The sequence below is a fragment of the Cucurbita moschata genome, unplaced genomic scaffold, assembly GCF_002738365.1.
Source record: "Cucurbita moschata cultivar Rifu unplaced genomic scaffold, Cmos_1.0 Cmo_Scf00010, whole genome shotgun sequence".
Lineage (NCBI taxonomy): Eukaryota > Viridiplantae > Streptophyta > Magnoliopsida > Cucurbitales > Cucurbitaceae > Cucurbita > Cucurbita moschata.
The window spans coordinates 3,071,596-3,089,746 of NW_019268526.1; the positions used below are offsets into that span (position 1 = coordinate 3,071,596).

At 37.2% G+C, this 18,151-nt stretch overlaps 4 protein-coding genes and 1 long non-coding RNA gene across 8 annotated transcripts in view; 1 reads left to right on the forward strand and 4 right to left on the reverse strand.

Moving 5' to 3' along the window:
• The window catches only part of LOC111448918 (UDP-D-apiose/UDP-D-xylose synthase 2-like), a 3,848-nt gene extending 1,058 nt beyond the window's left edge, over positions 1 to 2,790 (reverse strand). Inside the window, exons 1-9 of one of the 2 annotated variants that reach the window (XR_002711502.1) lie at positions 2,375 to 2,790; positions 2,123 to 2,215; positions 1,863 to 1,970; positions 1,159 to 1,273; positions 933 to 1,066; positions 740 to 841; positions 571 to 663; positions 338 to 473; positions 4 to 249 (exon numbers count right to left, since the gene is read on the reverse strand). Coding sequence is in view for 1 of the 2 variants with exons in the window: in XM_023088701.1 (XP_022944469.1) it covers positions 134 to 249; positions 338 to 473; positions 571 to 663; positions 740 to 841; positions 933 to 1,066; positions 1,159 to 1,273; positions 1,863 to 1,970; positions 2,123 to 2,215; positions 2,375 to 2,647 (1,170 nt within the window). In the remaining variant the exon portion in view is untranslated. The remainder of the gene's footprint in view (positions 1 to 3; positions 250 to 337; positions 474 to 570; positions 664 to 739; positions 842 to 932; positions 1,067 to 1,158; positions 1,274 to 1,862; positions 1,971 to 2,122; positions 2,216 to 2,374) is intronic. The other variant, XM_023088701.1, reaches the window with a different exon arrangement.
• A 2,226-nt stretch (positions 2,791 to 5,016) lies between these two features.
• On the reverse strand, positions 5,017 to 6,272 carry LOC111448687. Its single transcript, XR_002711470.1, has 2 exons — positions 5,913 to 6,272; positions 5,017 to 5,743 (listed from the first exon to the last, which is right to left on the reverse strand). It is a non-coding gene; the product is annotated as an uncharacterized LOC111448687 (long non-coding RNA).
• On the forward strand, positions 5,591 to 8,318 carry LOC111448684 (putative phospholipid:diacylglycerol acyltransferase 2). The gene is made up of 6 exons (XM_023088371.1): positions 5,591 to 6,099; positions 6,190 to 6,412; positions 6,508 to 6,791; positions 6,871 to 7,207; positions 7,377 to 7,642; positions 7,820 to 8,318. The coding sequence occupies exons 1-6, from the start codon at positions 5,606 to 5,608 to the stop codon at positions 8,298 to 8,300; spliced, it is 2,085 nt and encodes a 694-aa protein (XP_022944139.1). The 5' UTR covers positions 5,591 to 5,605; the 3' UTR covers positions 8,301 to 8,318.
• Positions 8,319 to 9,047: 729 nt separating this feature from the next.
• Positions 9,048 to 13,767, reverse strand: LOC111448685. 3 transcript variants are annotated; one of them, XM_023088373.1, is made up of 12 exons: positions 13,505 to 13,767; positions 12,855 to 13,232; positions 12,438 to 12,503; positions 12,128 to 12,267; positions 11,712 to 11,838; positions 11,435 to 11,586; positions 10,788 to 10,923; positions 10,299 to 10,383; positions 9,944 to 10,218; positions 9,681 to 9,811; positions 9,522 to 9,591; positions 9,048 to 9,393 (listed from the first exon to the last, which is right to left on the reverse strand). In XM_023088373.1, exons 1-11 carry the CDS (start codon positions 13,613 to 13,615, stop codon positions 9,576 to 9,578), a joined length of 1,617 nt encoding a protein of 538 aa, XP_022944141.1. In that variant the 5' UTR covers positions 13,616 to 13,767; the 3' UTR covers positions 9,048 to 9,393; positions 9,522 to 9,575. The 3 variants fall into 3 exon arrangements, with proteins under 3 accessions (XP_022944141.1, XP_022944140.1, XP_022944142.1); XM_023088372.1 differs by having other exon boundaries at positions 9,505 to 9,591; XM_023088374.1 differs by having other exon boundaries at positions 9,505 to 9,591; positions 12,855 to 13,287; positions 13,505 to 13,568.
• Positions 13,768 to 14,042: 275 nt separating this feature from the next.
• LOC111448894 (SRSF protein kinase 2) lies at positions 14,043 to 17,562 on the reverse strand. Its single transcript, XM_023088674.1, has 4 exons — positions 17,167 to 17,562; positions 15,644 to 16,633; positions 14,969 to 15,016; positions 14,043 to 14,835 (listed from the first exon to the last, which is right to left on the reverse strand). Exons 1-4 carry the CDS (start codon positions 17,365 to 17,367, stop codon positions 14,440 to 14,442), a joined length of 1,635 nt encoding a protein of 544 aa, XP_022944442.1. The 5' UTR covers positions 17,368 to 17,562; the 3' UTR covers positions 14,043 to 14,439.
• Between the last annotated feature and the right edge of the window lie 589 nt (positions 17,563 to 18,151).

Here is an 18,151-nt window from a genome sequence, read left to right on the forward strand (position 1 = left end):
GGAAAAAAAAAAAAAAAGAATTGGAAAAGCTTGGACACAGCCACATATTACAAATAAAACTCCTCCTGTAAGAGCCCTGAAAACAAAAACAAAACCAAAAAAAATGACCAAAAAGAAAAGAGCATCACATTCTCTAGCTGGTTGCAGCTGGTTTTGCTGTCGCCTGCTTGATCGCCTCAGCATATGTTCGATGTTGATAGGTCAGAGTTGATTCCAGCAGATCCCACAGTGAGGTCTTTGGGTTCCAACCTGAACACAGTTGGGGAACTTTCATTCAAATAACTATATTCATAATCCAATGATCATACCAAATGAAATGAGATGAGCCATCCCCTACCAAGTTGCTTATTGATGATGGTCATATCAGGAATTCTCTTGTCACTGTCGTCATAACCCACGCCGTAGAATTCTTCAGAGCTTATATCGATTGTCGGTTTCTCGAGAGAAGGTTCCCCGCTTACCTTTGCATAAACCTATCGAAGTCCAAGCAAACAACTTCTTACCTTTCTTCTTCATCAAACAAAAGCAAAAGAAAACTAAAATTTAAAACCAAAAACGCTTCTCCCTCACCTCGGTCATCATTTCGGCAAGCTGCTTCACTGTTACTTCATTGTTGGGATTGCCCACATTGAAGATTTGGCCATTGGCCCTAGCTGGGTTTTCCTGAACAGGCAATAAACAATTCAGATACAAAAGACCTTCGGGTTCGAAATCAAAGAAAAGCAGAGGAATGTCGTACAATCATCAAAAGAACTGCTTCAATCGCATCTTTGATGTATATAAAAGTTCTTTGGGATTGGCCACCATCCACGAGCTTCAGTGGCTCGTGGCGTAGGAGATTCTGCAAAATCAGAAAATCAAACACCGTCAATCTTCGCAGCAAGAGTCACTAGGAGAAGTAGAAGCCAAAGCAGAAAACTAGCAGTACATACATTGCTAAAGCAAGCTAAAACTCTCGGAACACCCTCACTTGGGCCATCAATGCCAGGAATGAAGTCCATCCTAGGACCAATCCAGTTAAAGGGTCTTACAATTGTAAAATCCATCCCATTTTCCGCACCCTCAGCTGTGAAAAAACAAGAACAAGGGCTAAGATCTGCCCATTTTTCGAGTACTGATTCCCATAAAGCCACAGAGTATACAAGTAAGAAAACTAACCATAAATCAGCCTCTCGATCAATTGCTTCGCACACGCATAGGACCATCTTTGCTTCTCAATGGGACCAAAGATGCAAGGAGATGAATTCTCACTCAAAACATAATATGCTGGATCCTATCATAAACAAATTACTACAGTATTCAACTTCTTCTCATTAATTAGGCTATTGTAAGAGGACTAGACCAGAAAGTCGCATTAAGAACACTAAAAACCAAATAAATGAACAGATAACATTGATAAAAACAGGCAGATAGAAAAAGAAATCTCGGTGATCTTTTAAAACATTTAAGCCCCATATTTCCAATCAAGAAAAGAAAATCAATTTGGCAAATAGTTTCATTGCAAAATTAACAAGTACAATGCCATTCATAATCTACATTTCAGCCAAATAAGGAATCAAAGCACGCAAACATCCACATTGTCATGCAAACCACAATATTTTGTATAGAATTTTCAATTTCAAGATCTGACAGATTTTTTACAGCAACATGAAGAAAAACAAGATGCTGTTTCTACTTCCATTTCAAGTTCAAATTCTTCAAATCTTTCATGGCCATTCAAAGAAAGGTTCCTAACGACTTTGCAAGATCCAGGACATTGCATTGTCATTTAACAAGGCAAAAGTGATTATAGATCGAAAGGATTGAAGGAATTTATATATAATAAGAGGAAAAAAGAAAGAAAGCAGAAAGAGATGGTTTACCTGACGAAGAGGGCTATCTTTTGGAAGAAAGCTTCCAATCGTCTTACCGTACACTTCGCAAGTTGAAAAGTGAATGAGACGCTTGTTGTTGCCAGAACAGTATTTAACCTTTGAAAAAGAAAGCACATTAAATCAAACACGCCAAATCACAAATTCTCAACGATAACCAAATTTTTTGAATTGAGAAGTAGCGCACACATGCAAATCAAAACATCAAGAAACGATAATTAGAAAGAACGAGTAATGAATCGCATACACACCACAGGAATTGCGTCAATGAAATTGCTGTAGATTGTGTCAAGGGGTCGCGTATTGTAGTCCGCAGGCGTACAGATCGCAGCAAGATTTATCGTCTACATAAGCCAAGGAAAATTCCAATCACGAAACATCTCATAAAACAAAACTTAAAGAAATGACAATGAGCATTTGCTCAGAATCCACAATAGACCCGAAGAAGAACCAATTGTTCAAACAAGCCAAAACAAAAATTGAACAATTCATAGAATTCGAACCAGATCCGCCATTCGAATGAGGCTCTCGAGCCTGGAATCGTTCTTGATATTGAGACGGTGGAACTGAATACGATCGGCCCAGGGGAGCGAATCGGGCTCAAGAAGATGCTTAATCTTGTCATTATAAACATCAAGAGCAAGCACCTTGTGAGGGGTTTCAGCCATAAGCTTCTCACAGAGGTGAGAGCCAATGAAGCCACCAGCGCCAATCATGCAAATGGTGATTGGCTTAATGGGGTTGCCATCCAGATCTACCCTCTTCTCGGACGCCATTGTTGCTATGTTACTCTGCAGATCTAGACTGAAAATCCCGCTGTGTTGTAAGAAATCTTGCGGGAAAGAGGAAGAAAGCTTGAAGAAATGGGTTGTGAGGGAGAAATGAGAGGCTGAGCGTATTTATTGAGATTGAAAGAGTAGGAACCAGAGAGCGAGAGAAAAGGCGGACGAGAGGCGTGTGTGTGAAAATGCCACCGTCCACCGGGGAGTATAAAACTATCGCTACTCGCTTTCTGGGAGTGGACACGTGTTTTCTAGGTCTGTCAACGGAAGAGCCAAATAATTAAAAACAAATTGGAATTTAATTAAATTTAGGACTATAACTTTACGAATTAACCATGCTAATCGTTTTTTACATCCACTAATCACAAGATTTAAAAATATATTAAATAAATAAATTGTTTATTTGATCAAATTATTTTCATAACACAAATTGTTAAAAATAATTTATTTATATAAAACTATTGTAAAATTTCTCATGTAATGCTAAATATAATTAATAATTGTTGGTAAACACGTGCTTCAAATAGACATATACGTATATAATTTATACACGTATTTAAGTTCATAGATTATTTATCAAATATTAAGAGAAATGTTTTTTTTTATTATTATTATTAAAGAAATGACTACATTCAATTAATTCATTTGAAAATTCTAAGTTGTAGATTATTTTTTAAAATTGTATTAATTTGTTTCATAATTTTCGGCTTCTTAGGATAACATTTTAAATTCTCAATAAAATTTAAAAATATTTTTATAATTTTTTTATAAAAGGAAAATATAAGCTTTATTTTTAAAAACAAAAACTAATGGTGCTTGTTTACGTATTTAGCTAGTTAAAGAAAATGTTTACAAAAATGTAAGTGAAAACGAGTTTAAATACTCATGTGGGTTGATATTTTTATATTTATTTCTATTTAAAGAACGCTAAAAATAAAATAAATAATACATTGACTCCTAAAGCTTTAGGAAGTTCATTAAAAAAAAAATATTGAACACAAAATTAAAACTTCGATTTTGAAAATTAAGTTTATATTTAATATCCAAAATATATAATAAATTCTTAAACTTTTAATATATATTTTTTATATTAAATACATCTTTAACTCGGATGTATGCTAAGTTGTTGATTTATTTTACCTTTTTTATTATTTTTTATATGTAATAAATTGATTAATTTAATTTTTTAAAATATGACGCAAGATTGGAATTTCAAGTAAAATTAAATAATAATTAAAAACAAATTAAAATAATGGGGTCCACTGCATCACTAAATTGCGCCGTGTCGCCGCTTAGGATCCAATCGCTGTGAGCACCGGCAGACAATTGAGAAATGTAGAGTTTGAGCCACGCGACTAAATAGCGCGTTGGGAAAGTAAACCAAGGCGCCAATGTCGGTTATCCCGTGGCTTATAAATTTATGTCTTCTTTTTTCGTGTGGTTGTGGTTGTTCTTAACTTCATAAATCCACAATTTTCTCGTTCTCAATTTCTCTTTAAAAACTGCAAAATATAATATTGAATTATAGAATTAAACTATTGATTTAGTATTTTAATTACAATTTAACATAAATTAAATAATCACAAATCTATTTTAAAATAGAGATGTGAATTTAATCTCTATTTTGTTTGTGTTCGTCGTAAAATAGTCAGTTTTATAGTTACATAGATTAATTCAATGAAATTATGTGTATATATCTAACAACACAAATTGATTCAATTAGATTTCATCATGAGCACATGTGACAAGGAATCACTGAAAGAGAAGTAAGATTTATCTTTCTCGAACGCAACATATAACTCTCCATTGTACTGCGCTCTCCAAGTGCTTGTTCCCCCCTTCTTTCTTAAGTCTTTGTGAAATAACTCTGATGAGAAGAAAAAAGGTGTTAAGAAACCCTCCTGACCCAATCCTAGACACTCTAAAATTCTTTTCCAAATCTCCGGGTCCCTGCAGAAGAAAGGAAAAAGGATTTCACGTTCTTCCTTTCGCTTTCGGGGAGGGAGGATTAAGAAAATCCTATTGATTGGAGCTTTCTCTAGACCTCCGGAAAAAGCATATTCGTCATCCCAAAATGAAAGGGGCGATCTCGTAGTTCTTGGTCTACAAGAACACTTATTTGAGATTCGAATCACTTAAAAAATAAGATCGATCCTGTCAAACTTGAATGTTTCTAAACATATACTCTAAACTATATAGGATTGCAAATAAACTATTTTTTTCGCTGCATTTTTCAAATCTCATCACAAACATAACATACAAGCCTTAACGAAATTGAGACAAGGCTGGTATATCTGGGCCCTAGGCTCAATGGAGTGTGGGGATAGTGTATTGAGCTTCATATGAGAAGCCCAGAACCATGAGAATCTTCCAATCGACCCCGTCTTACCCATTTATTCTCAGCCCTGTTTGTTAGCTTGTATAGCTTTTAACGCCCACATAAATATACCAAAAACTTAAAAAGAAAAGAAAGAAAGTTCCTTCCCATTGACACATTAGCGATAAACAATCGAAAAAGAGTGTTATTCAAAAGCTATAATATGCAGTGAAGACAGAGGCCCAGGGGGGACGACACCTGACGAAGCTCCCATGCAGAAACAGAGCTAAGTGTCATTTTGATGATACAAAATGTGTTACTTTGGATTCTCCATTCCCATTTCCTCAGCAATTCGCACAACCCTTTTCCTTTTTCATTCTCATAATGAGTTGCACAAGAGAAGCCTCTTCCTTTTCTCTTTCCTTTCACACCCCCTGTTTTGTTCCGACTGCACACCTTCAGCTACCCATGGCCACCAGGCCATTTACTCCCTCTTGTCCCTTTCGTTTCACCACGTGTATTGCTTTTTTGACAGCTTGTTTTAACCTTTTTCTGTTTTAAAATCCCCCCTAAGTCATGGGTTCTCCTCGTTCTTCTTTGATTTTCTTGATCTCAACTTCTTCACTCCTTAACCCATGGCCTCTGTTCTTCGTCTCCGCAAATTATACTATGTCAACCCTGTTAAGAATTCTTCTATGGGGATCCAAACCATTGATGATGCACATAAATCAGAGGATAAACCTAATGTTGTTGTTGCATATGTGAAGAAAATGCTGCAAAAGAAGCAAGATAAGGACAGGAAGAAGAAAAGGAACAAGAACATCAATAAGGGGCAATCAAGAGAATGGAAGTGCTTAGATAACTGCTGTTGGATTATTGGATATATGTGTACATTTTGGTGGCTGATGTTTTTCGTCTACCATTATTTGCCTCTTACATTACCTGGCTTTCCAGCGATTGACTCTCCGGGGGCTGTTTTAAAGCGAGATGGCGTATCAGGTCTTCACCCAGTCGTTTTAGTGCCCGGCATTGTCACCGGCGGGCTGGAGCTCTGGGATGGCAAGCCCTGCGCCAAGGGACTGTTTCGAAAGCGCCTGTGGGGTGGGAGTTTCACTGAAACATTGAAAAGGTTAGCGAATTCCAGATGAATTTTACATTTCTGAAGCTTTTGGATTGATACTTGAAGTACCCATTTGAGAATTTGAATTCAAACTTCCAGACCATTATGCTGGTTGGAGCACCTGTCTCTGGACAATGAAACAGGGCTTGACCCACCAGGCATTCGAATCCGGCCAGTCGAAGGCCTTGTGGCCGCTGATTATTTCACCCAAGGCTACTTCGTTTGGGCTGTTCTCATAGAAAATCTGGCTAAAATTGGTTATGATGGAAAGAACTTACATATGGCTGCATATGATTGGAGGATCGCCTTCCAAAACACAGAGGTATGCAACGTGACCAACAACATTCTCTTCTTCTTCCAATCAAATTATACATATGATCATTGAGTTTCCAATAGTTGAGTTGAGAAATCACGCAGGTTAGAGACAGGGCTCTGAGCAGATTGAAGAGTAAAATAGAGGTAATGTATGAAACAAATGGGGGGAATAGAGTGGTGGTGGTACCTCACTCAATGGGGGTTCTGTACTTCCTCCACTTCATGAAGTGGGTGGAAGCGCCGCCGCCGATGGGAGGCGGTGGCGGCCTAGGGTGGTGTGCCAAGTATATTAAAGCAATCATGAACATTGGCTCTACATTTTTGGGAACTCCAAAGGCAGTCAGTAAAATTCTTTCTGCTGAAGACAGACACATTGCTTTGCTCAGGTTCTATTCTCTTCTCTTCTTCACCCTTAGAGATTCAAGGAAAAATAACGAACTTGATTGATTATCTTGGCATTTACAGAGCAATGACCCCTGGTTTTCTTAAATCTGAAATTCTTGGATTTCAAACCTTAGAACACATGTTGCGGGTTTCCCGGACCTGGGATTCAACCGCCTCCTTGTTACCGAAGGGTGGCGAGACCATCTGGGGTGACTTAGATTGGTCTCCTGAAGATGTTCAGAATTGTGATTTGGAGAAAGCAGATACACATTCTTTTAGAAACGAAAATGATTCAAATGACAGTGAGATAAAGAAGGGCTTTCAAGAAAAGGAGGCAGTGCACTATGGAAGAATGATCTCTTTTGGCAAAGAAGCAGCAACACGGCCTTCATCAGAGCTGTCTACACTTTATTCGGAGGTAAACTTTGTTGTCTACTTTCTGTGAATTGGAACTAACTTCTTTGTTGGGGAAAATGATGAAACTTACCAATGCCGAATGTATTAGATACTAGTTCTGTCTATAAGTGATCTTAGGTATTCGAAGAGGGACAGGATAGTATTTGGACTAATGAGTGGATCTTGAATAGGAGCTTATGGATTCAGGTAGCTCCAATGATACAAGCTTCTCTTGTAGCGACGGATGGACTGAATATGATGAGATGAGTAGGGAAAGTCTTCGGAAAGTCTCTGAGAATAAAGCTTACACAGCAAAAACTGTTTTTGATCTACTCCGAGTCGTGGCTCCAAAAATGATGCAGAGGATGGATAGTCACTTCTCTCATGGGATTGCTGAAGATCTTGATGATCCAAAATATGGTCATTACAAGTACTGGTCAAATCCACTGGAGACAAAGTAAGTAGCTGTGTAGTTTTTTAGAATTTTCTGATTTCTTTAGAAGATAATCTTCCACATGAAGTACTGAATAGAATCAACTCTTGGCATATGAGCTGATAATCTAATAACTATCTAGCATCAAGAAAACATTACACACATCTTTCTCAACTTTCCACTTTGCAAAATTTGTTTCAGACTACCAGATGCCCCAGACATGGAGATATACTGCTTATACGGAGTGGGAATCCCCACAGAAAGATCATATATCTATGACTCATCTTATGATAAGTGCAAGAGCATTCCATTCAGGATTGATCTTTCAATCGATGGAGAAGGGAGTGGCTGTCTAAGAAGTGGGATGTATTTTGTCGATGGCGACGACTGTGTACCAGTGGTGAGCTCTGGTTTCATGTGTGCGAAAGGGTGGCGAAACAAAACACGATTCAACCCATCAGGCAGCCCAACATACGTAAGAGAATACAGGCACAAGGCTCCTGCTAGTCTGCTAGAAGGAAGAGGAATTGAAAGTAGTGCTCACGTTGACATAATGGGCAATGCTAAACTAATTGAAGATATCTTGAGGGTTGCTGCTGGAGCCACTGGAGCAGAGATTGGTGGTGATAGGATTTACTCAGATATATTGACACTATCAGAGAGAATAAATCTTAAGCTGTGATTCAGTATGAGAGCTCAGGGGATGAGAGGTACTGAAAGGGAGATTAACGGGCTTCTATAGCAGGAGGGCATAAAATGAATGGCATAAAAAGAGAAGAAAAGAATTCATACTTTTGGCAGTGGAGTTTGTTCCCCCCAGTCTTCCATGTGAATAATATTGAGATGTTTGAGGTCAACTTTCTAAACCTGACCATGATCCAAATCTAGACAATAATGCATCTTATTCGTTAAAGATTTCCAATATGAAAGATCAGGAAATTTAAATAAGAAAATCAGCCTAAATACAAAGCTTGATTTCATAACAATAAATACTTGACAATCAGATGAAGTTACGAGACAACCTGCTGGTGAATCATTGGATGATTGGATGCAAGAAAAGAAACAAAAGGAAAACAATTGTTGCCAAAAACAAAATGGAAGCATTCCTGAGAGCCGTCACTAATGACATTTGCAAACACATCGCCCACTTGATACCTGCTTTTTCTGACATTGACCACATTTTCGGTCAAATTTAGAGGGGAAAATGAGTACTCCTTTATGCATACATATGTAAACGCAACTAAACTGTGTGAGAGGAAGAGCCAATGTTGTTATAAATGGGACGGCGCAGACACCAGAAATTATGCATCAAACTGGAAATGAGACGTAACGCAGGTATGAAAAGAGCAAATTAGTAATAGGCCTAACCTGACAACACCTAAATTTAGATCATGAAAATTGCTCAAAAAGATGGGTGGGAAGGAACCAATGAAGTAAGCAGGCAATAATTGAGCACGATGTGTCAATGTAGTGATCGTTGAATAATATGTGATTATATAGATATAGCCGATCACAGCTAAATTTTGGTCCTAAAACCATCTTAAAACCATTTATAAGGCAAGTAGTATACAACCAAACATTTTGCAGGATTTTGGAAGTTGTTGGGGACTATGTGGAGCCTGAGACCAACAAAACATCATCCAGCAAACAGACTTGACCCTGATTGCATAGTACAGCCACAAACGATAATCCATTCAGTAAATATATGCATTGACCTTTCTTTCAGTTGATAATGATTCAAAATAATATCCAGGACTGCATGCAGAATGGTGAGGCTGAAACCAAAAAGATAAACAAAAGCACCGACTCAGTATTAGTACTTTAGTGTATCTGAAGTGATTAGCGAAAACAATCATGATTGAAATTCCGCAGAAAAGATCGATTACCACTTTAGTGTACGTACTGAAAGTGGTTAACAGCAACGCTATGGGTGATGAAGTGTAGATTTCCATCTCTGCTAACTTCCCAGCCATCTGAGTTAGGAGAAAAAACGTAGCACTTAAATCAGGCATTGCAGAGGAAGAGAGTTCATAATGAACATAGAAATTGAAATAGATCTTACTCAGAATGTTTACAGCAACAACTCAACAATCTATTCACATCGATATCTTCTGCACGATATTCGTCTCTAACATCTGTCCCTTCATCCTTTGAAACAGTCCAACAATTTAAGATAGCAATGATCCTTCTTAACTAAGAGATGAGTAAAGGACAACACAAAGTTCATTTATGAAAGAAATGACCCATCAAAAATTGAAAATGAATTGCCTGCATTGAGCAATAAATAACAGTAGGCTAGTAAAACAAACTCAAAGAACAGGATACGGATATACATCTAGAGTTTGATTTTGTGCAGGCAGAGGTCAATCCATCCTCTTTTTTATTCAATTCAGTCATACGGTGGTCTAGAAGATCATCCTCGATGAGATCAGTCTTACTCACTAGTAACGACACGTACTCAAACATCCTTGGTCTGCTCATCGCCTTTTCTTCAACATGCACCAATATCCTGGCAATGATGCTCCAAACAGCATCACGGGCTTCTAGGTCATCCCCAGCAAAAGAGAATATATCAAGTAGACCTTGTAGGAAAGACAAATCTGGATAGACCAGAAGTATTAAGTCCACATAAGGTGATGAATGAAACTTGGCAATAAGAAATACAATGTAATTAACTTACCCTGACTCATGTCAAAGGCTAGATCAGGTACATCTGACAGAATATTTGCAATCAAAATCACAGCACTCATACAAGAACTTGAAACCTATGGAAAGAAATATGTCCATTTCAGAGATGGAAGGGTTTCTTGATCGTGAAAGAAAAATATATTTGTAGCATGCCGTCAATCACAGAACATAGAAGTAGTTTAAAATATACAACAAATAACAGCCGAAGAAAGAAAACTGCAGCATCTTCTAGCAACAAATTAAACGACAGGAAAGGTGGTAGATCACACGACATACAGCACTACATATCCACATTTGAGGACTACATAATTTGTCGGGTGGCAAATGGACACATTTAACAAGTTATGCAATTTATCACGCTGATAAAAGTAAATTAAATAATTCTGAAGTCTTAATAAATGGAGATGTTAATACATAATACACCAATTCCTATTATTAGAAGGTCACAGCTCTACTCTTACTTCAGGTACCTGAACTGTACCTCAAATGCATCTGGCAATTTGACTAGTTCAAAAACAAGCTGAAAAAGTTTTTTATTTGAACAAAATTCTTGAGAATGCTCTTCAATTCCAGAGAGTGCTTCAACTGCACGAAGAATCGCGTCCAAAATTGAATACCTGAAATTGAATTTTGTGAGAGGACTGATGGACTCAAAAAAGCTTCGCTAATCATCATTTCTTATTCATATTTACAAGCATCATAAACCACGTCATACAATGCAGGTTGGAGCTGCCATGCCTACGAACATACAAAACTCTACATGATCCGTTATAGATTCTTCCTATTGTTACTGCCTTTTCTTTCTTTTATGAAGACCCATTATTCCTAAACCAACTTAAATGCACTTCCACCAAATAACCCAGACCTTAGATTAATGAATATAATGACTCGAACCTACAAATTTCTCTACCACTAAACTCATTGATTATCAGTCGATGCATACAAATTAAAATAACATTTCCTTTCCTGATACAATATATTGGGTGAATGAACTCCCCGACTTGGGAGGCTAATTATAAAAGGAAAGGATATCTTAAAATAATCAAGAGATAATTACTAATATTTTAATCTAAATGCACTTATATTGCACACAAATCTAAATTACCTATAGACGAAGGAGATTAATACCTTTCAACTGATCTTTCATTTGTTAATATTTTCATCTCAAAAGAAAAAAGGTTGAACAAAGCACTCGACAAACCCAGCTTCATCAAACATGGGAGAAGAACATGCACAACTTCTTGCTGACTTTCAATGATGGTTGATAATAACCCAACACTCTGATCAAGAAAGAAACTATTTAAGCCATCAGACCAGCTAAATATTTTGTCTTGCAATTATATTATGCTATAATTTACAGTAACCTTTTATGTTCTTTGCTTCCACGTGATATAGATTTTGATACCTTTTCTATAAGTTGTGGATTTAAGGTATTCTCAGAAACCCATAGAATACGAGAGAGAACATGCTCAGAATTCAATGCCTCAGCCCATATGGCACATTCGCTACTATGAAGACCCGCATCTAACAACCTGTTAGTCATAATAACCATAACAAAATGTGCATATTACAGAGCAAGTAGAAGGATTAAATAAAATTGTCACTAAACCATATTTCAATTGAATGCCACAAAAACTCAAGAAGGGGTACCAATAAATGGCCAATATGGTAAACAAAAATTGTCCTAATGAGTCTTAAAACATAGTATGGCAGGTATGAATGCCAACCTGACCAAATGAAATATTGGGAAAAGAAAGTTGCATATAGTTTGCAATTGGACATTATATAAATTGATTATAAAGGCGTATTTTTTTACGCTACCTGCAAACTTCACATAAACATTGAGCATCATCTAGAAACAGCTGGTTCACAATGATTGTAATCAATCCACTCTTGTCGACTATATGTTTCATGGGAACTTCATGGCAGGCCAGGTTTCCAATAATTCCAAGGACAATCTCCTGCAGCAAGTAATCGATTGAATATGGATCTGAGGCAGTACTCAACTGATATCCTCAAAATAGAGCAACATTGTTTATCCATCTCTTTGCAAGAAAATAAAAGATAATGATGCACTTTCTAACGCATAATGGAAAATGACCATTAAAATTACACGCACGTTGTCACATACCATAACACGCACAGATTGTGAGACCATCAGGTTCGCAGAAAGAACTTCAAGAACGAGGTTCTGAACCTGGAAAACATGTAAACATGAAGATTACGTAAATGAAACCGGTTTTAATTGCAGGTGGCTATAGTGACACTATTGCTAGAATACTCAAAATATAATGTCACCAGTTCCATTTGAAAAGCATTATATTATTTGCAAGTCAATGCTACACTACATATGGAGGGTACCGGAAACAAGGGAAGAAAGAGTATAATACGAGACTTGGCAAGGTCAATAATGATGACTACAGTGCTAATAAGAACACGTTTTATAATTTAATCAGCCCACTTCTTCTCTTATCAAGACAAGTGGGACGAACAGAGTGTGTGGTGTGGGTGTGGGTGTGGGTGTGGGTGTGGAAGGAAACTAAAGTACCATTAATTCTGCATGAGATTTACTCGCAGAAAGATCCCACAGAATGCAACCATACTCTTCCCAGACATTTTCTTCTGATGATGAAATACGTTGCTCCGATCTAGGACATGCACCTTCATCCTCACCTTCTCGATCAGCAAGTTTGTCAGAACCATCCGCAATTTCAATGCCCTGGCATTCATTCACTGTTCCTGAAGAACTTAATACTTGGTCGCCAGATAAATAGGCATCACTTTCATCCATGTTGGTTACTGAGGCGTCACGGTCGTCGTCTCTAATTCCATAAGAATTGCGCAGGTTACTTGCATCGGATGGCAGAAGTTTCCGTATGAGAGAGATAATATAGCTAGGATCAACCGTCGTTGAGATGTCAAATAACTGCAAAGTAATGTCGATAAGAAATTCAATCCACTGTCTCGGTCTCAAGATTCAGCTATCTCAATAACAAAATTTCTATGACAACACAACCAAACTTATCACCATCGTAATACCAATTCATCGCATAATGCTACAACGTAAAGTCAAGTAACAAAGAAAATCCAGGTTAGCACAGCTGAAAGAACAAATACAGTGGCTAGCTCAAGTTTCAAGGGAAATTTTCAGGAGAAGCTAATTAAATGTTAAACAAGCTCAGAAGTTCGAATAGAAACCTCATCAAATGGAGCGGAAGGGTGATGAGCAGGTCCTTTACCGCCTTCTACAGATTCGAGTTCTGGGTCCAGTTCCGCTTCAATAGGGTCTGAATCTGAGCCCACCTCCATAACAAGGTTTCAAGAACACGATTAGCAGATAGTCTCGCTGTCGTCTTCAACCAAAATTTTCTACGACAGAAGCGTCGTATTCGTGTGGCCTGCAATTTCCCCAGCTACTCCGCCTCTCCGTCTCCGGCGCTCGACCAGATACCCATTTCGTCAATCGGGCCGGGTATCTGCCAGCCATTTTGGGCCGTCCGATTATCATTTTTTTGTTCCACAATTATTTGTTGAACCATTTGCTTTAAACGAATTTCTAAGATGAAATTATGATTTTAATCAAATAATTCTAAGTTTGTGTTTAATTAATTTTGCAACTATGCATAAATTAACTTTTTTTAGTTCAACATTGAATCTTACTCTAAATAAATTACATGTATCAAATCTTATGCCATATAATTATTTTTTTATAAAGTAAGTTCATTAATTTCATATAGAAAAAGAGGTAGCGGCCAACTTTACTTACTACAAACAAAACAGCAAGAACCTAGCACAAAAAAGATTTACATTTTAAATCTGTTCCAAGGATTCAGGAAAAAGTTCTAACCCAGAGCATTGTGCTATGAGAGACCTAGAAACAATGGGAGTGGTAAAGATAAGCAAAGCATACTCAAAGGTGCCCTCTATTGAACCGAGAAACGCTCAAGACATTCGGTGTTCGAGGTTGGTCGAGAAGAGCCTACGAAAGCTGGTCTACTCTCTCCAAGCAAGATACCAAAATACACACTGAATCAATTTGGATCAGGAATGCTTTCCGACTACAACAAAAACCAACCAGGATGGGTTACATTGTACAAGCCATACCCTGAAATGCCATAACATTACATCTCTAGTTATGTTTGTTTCGATGCGGTCGATTTTGAAGTTCCATCGATAACTATGTTTCCAATTCCAATCTCCATGGCTTCTCTCTCGTCCTTCTCACTTATTTTTGTAGAAGGATTTTGCTCTATGGGCTGATTTTGATGGCTTGACACAGAAGATTCAAGAATCCTTGGGACAGAATTCAGCCATGGATGGCTAAGACATTGTGCTGCTGTTAGTCTCTTTTCAGGTGCAAAATCCAATAAAGGAGTAAGAAAGTCAGCCATGTCATTAGCATCTTGCTCGCTGAAATCATACTTCTCAGTCAACACTTTATTAAGAGGCCAAAAGCGCAAATGACGAATATGCCTCAACTCTCCATATCTATTGAAGTAGTCCCTTGAATAGCGACCGCCTAACGCAACCTGTGCGGGATATTTTCCATAATAAATGAGATGATAACATAATAGTATTTAAGAACCATCAAAATATCAGGTTAATTGAAAAATGTCATATATGATAAAGACAGCATGGCCTTTGAAAGTATGTAACCCTCACCTTGCGAGGCATCACTCCAAGAAGCTCCATCATCAATGCTAAATGATCCTGTGAAATCAAATAAATACCAGAAATTACAACTTCCGGAAGAGAACATCCATGTCACAAGTCCGTAGTTATAGCACAGTTTTGTTTTCCAGTTCTCAGAACACATAGACCGGGGATGTCGACATGCAATGCTTATAGTTACTTTAAACGAACCAAATACCATACTAATAATCTTACTAGCCAAGCAAATACAAGAGGGGGTCAGATTACAGCCAACGATTTAAGGATAATAACCACATTATGGTTAAAAAAAACGCACTACGTTAAAATCAAAATTATTTAAGTTTTCCAATATACAGCCTTAGCAAACTATAACCGTGCCTATTCAGTGTATGATGTGTATGATGAGATGAACTTCTACATTATGCCTTTCTAACGGCTACAGCAGAAGAAACATGTCAAAAAATCAAATTATAACTCGTTGAAAACTCAAACAAACAACAACAGCAAACAACTTTTCAGTAAGGTTTTCAAAGAAGTGAAAATTGGGACTTTGCCGTGAGTAGGAACAATGCTTCCAAATGAGAGGTGACAATCAATTAACAAGTATTCCAGGTTTAAGAATTAAAGAGTTCAGGAAAAAAAAACATGATAACAAAAGGAGAGCAAGAAAGGATTTTTACATACTTCATCCCTTTCATAGTTGTCACCACTGTGTGGATCAAAAAGAACATCACCAGTGGCCAACTCGAAACAAATGCAAGCAAATGACCACATATCTGCTGGAGTTGAATATTTAGATCCAAGTATAACCTCAGGGCACCTATACTGCCGTGTTTGAATATCATTGGTGAATTGCTTGTATGTCCAGCATGCATTCCCAAAATCAACCAGCTTGCACTTAAGATCAGCAGCTGCCAGCAGCCTCTGCCTTGTTTCTCGGCTCATTTTACTGTGGCTTTTCTTCCCTTGGCAAGCATCTGTTAAATCATCAGCATTTTTTATGCCAACATCATTCACAGCATTATCTTTACATGTTTTGGTTGTACCCCCATTTAATTTAACCCCATTATCAAAATCTTCAGTGCCAGCTCTTGTACAGTCTTCTTCATCTAGATCATCTTCAACAGTTTCCTTCTCCAAACGCCCCTGGGCTGCCTTCTTAGTTCTTTTCCTTATCTTCTTTTTCTGGTTCTTGATAACATCCCCATTGAAGCTCTTAACATCAATTAAAGCATCAGAACTAGTCGAAGTTTTGTTCTTATTGTTTGGAAGGATGAGAGGATTTCCTGATTTTCTAGGATCTTTAGATGGATCAATCATAGATGGAAGCAATACATTCTCTGGCTTTAAATCTGTATGTATAATTGAAAGTTTGCTGTGCAAGTAATCTAATCCCACTAAAATATGAAAACAAATTTCCTTCACCATGTGTAGAGGAATACCTCTGTAATCAGCATATTTAATAAGGGTCAATAAGTTGTCCCCGAGGTACTCAAAAACCATACAAACATGAAGCCCATTTGGGCCAGAATGCTTAAAATGATCCAAAAGCTTCACAACACACTTCTTATCTTCCATATCTCCCTCTGCTATCTGCTTAAGAATCTTAATCTCATCCAACGCAGCTTCAGTGTAATGCTGAGCACTCTTTTGAACTTTCAAAGCTACATAAATCTACAAACAATAAAATTCTCGTGTTGTTAAAGAACTAAATAATGAATGCAAATGCAAGTGCTTGGTTTCGCCTTCAGCCTATAACCACCAAACCTTGTAGAGAATAACCTAAATAGCCGTAAACTGATAGTGAAATAAAAAAGAAAACGACGTAAAATCGGTAAGACCTGGATGCATAAAGCACAACAGCCACCAACAAAATTTAACGTTGTGAGCAAAAAGTTAAGTTCAAAGTTCAACTCTGAATCTTCAAAACGACTACCAGCGGCGAGGACCGATCCTGGTCCTTATCCGTTAGAAGGAAGGCAATGACATAATCCATTTCCGGACGCTACTTCTCGTAAAGTAACATAACATAATTCTCGTTTCATCAAACTATTCTTCTTGCTACTTGTAATCAAACCCACCGATCCCAACAACTAATTCTCCAATGTGCATTCAACATTCCCTCAATAAGATCACTTTCCTTATAATCTCTCACTTCTAAAGAAAAAACAAAAAACTAGAACTCCAAATTCCAACAAAAACCATACCGATTTCTGAGTGTCCCAAGCTAACCACACAGTGGAAAAATGACCCCACCCGAGCTTGCTTTGAACAACATAGCATCCGTTCTTAAAAGTATCCCCAACACGAACCGCATGATACCCTCCTCGCCTGTAGTCCTCAGTCCCTTCATCCTCCGATGTATAATCAGTTTCCTCGCTCCGATCGCCTTTCCGAGCCTCCGCCATTGACGAAACAAATGAAGATTAAATACAGAATTCGTAGGAGAGCAAACGAACACTAATATCCTCCGTAGAAATGGATGTTCCTGAGGTAAATCTGAGGGAAAAGTTAGAGCAAGCGCCTTGGTCGTGCTACCGCGCCAACCGCGATTAGGGTTTATATGGTGCGTACCTACTGCCGGGAAAGAGGACAACCGATAACTTAATAAGGAGTCTTTTCCGAAAAATATATATATAGTGAGTGATTGGATTGTACTGTCGTGAATACAACAAGTCCGATCGCGAATTTTTAGTTTGAAATTCTATGGATTTGGTAATTTCTTATAAATTTAAATTCTAATTTTAAATAAAAAACACTAAATTCATGAAACTTGTAATTCAACCCTTTCATTTATTCATTTATTTTCATTTCTTTTTTTAGAACAGCGTTTTCTTTAATTTATTTATCCAATATAATCAAACATTTTCAACTCTAATAACGATAATATTGTATATTCTCAATTATTGTTATAATTTTTTATTTAAATAAAACAATTTAGTACTTTATGAAATATATAGAATAATTATTTTGGATATTATTTATTAAATAGTTCTTTCTCTCCCTCCACACACACATATATATATATAAAATCTCAAATATTATACGTGATTAATTATGACAATAATTTCAACTAATTTTAATACAAAATATTTGTGGGACAAATTTTGATAAATATTTTAGCTATTTGTACAAATTATTTTGAGATTTAATTATTTTGGTTTGTCAATTCATATGATTTATCCTTGAGAG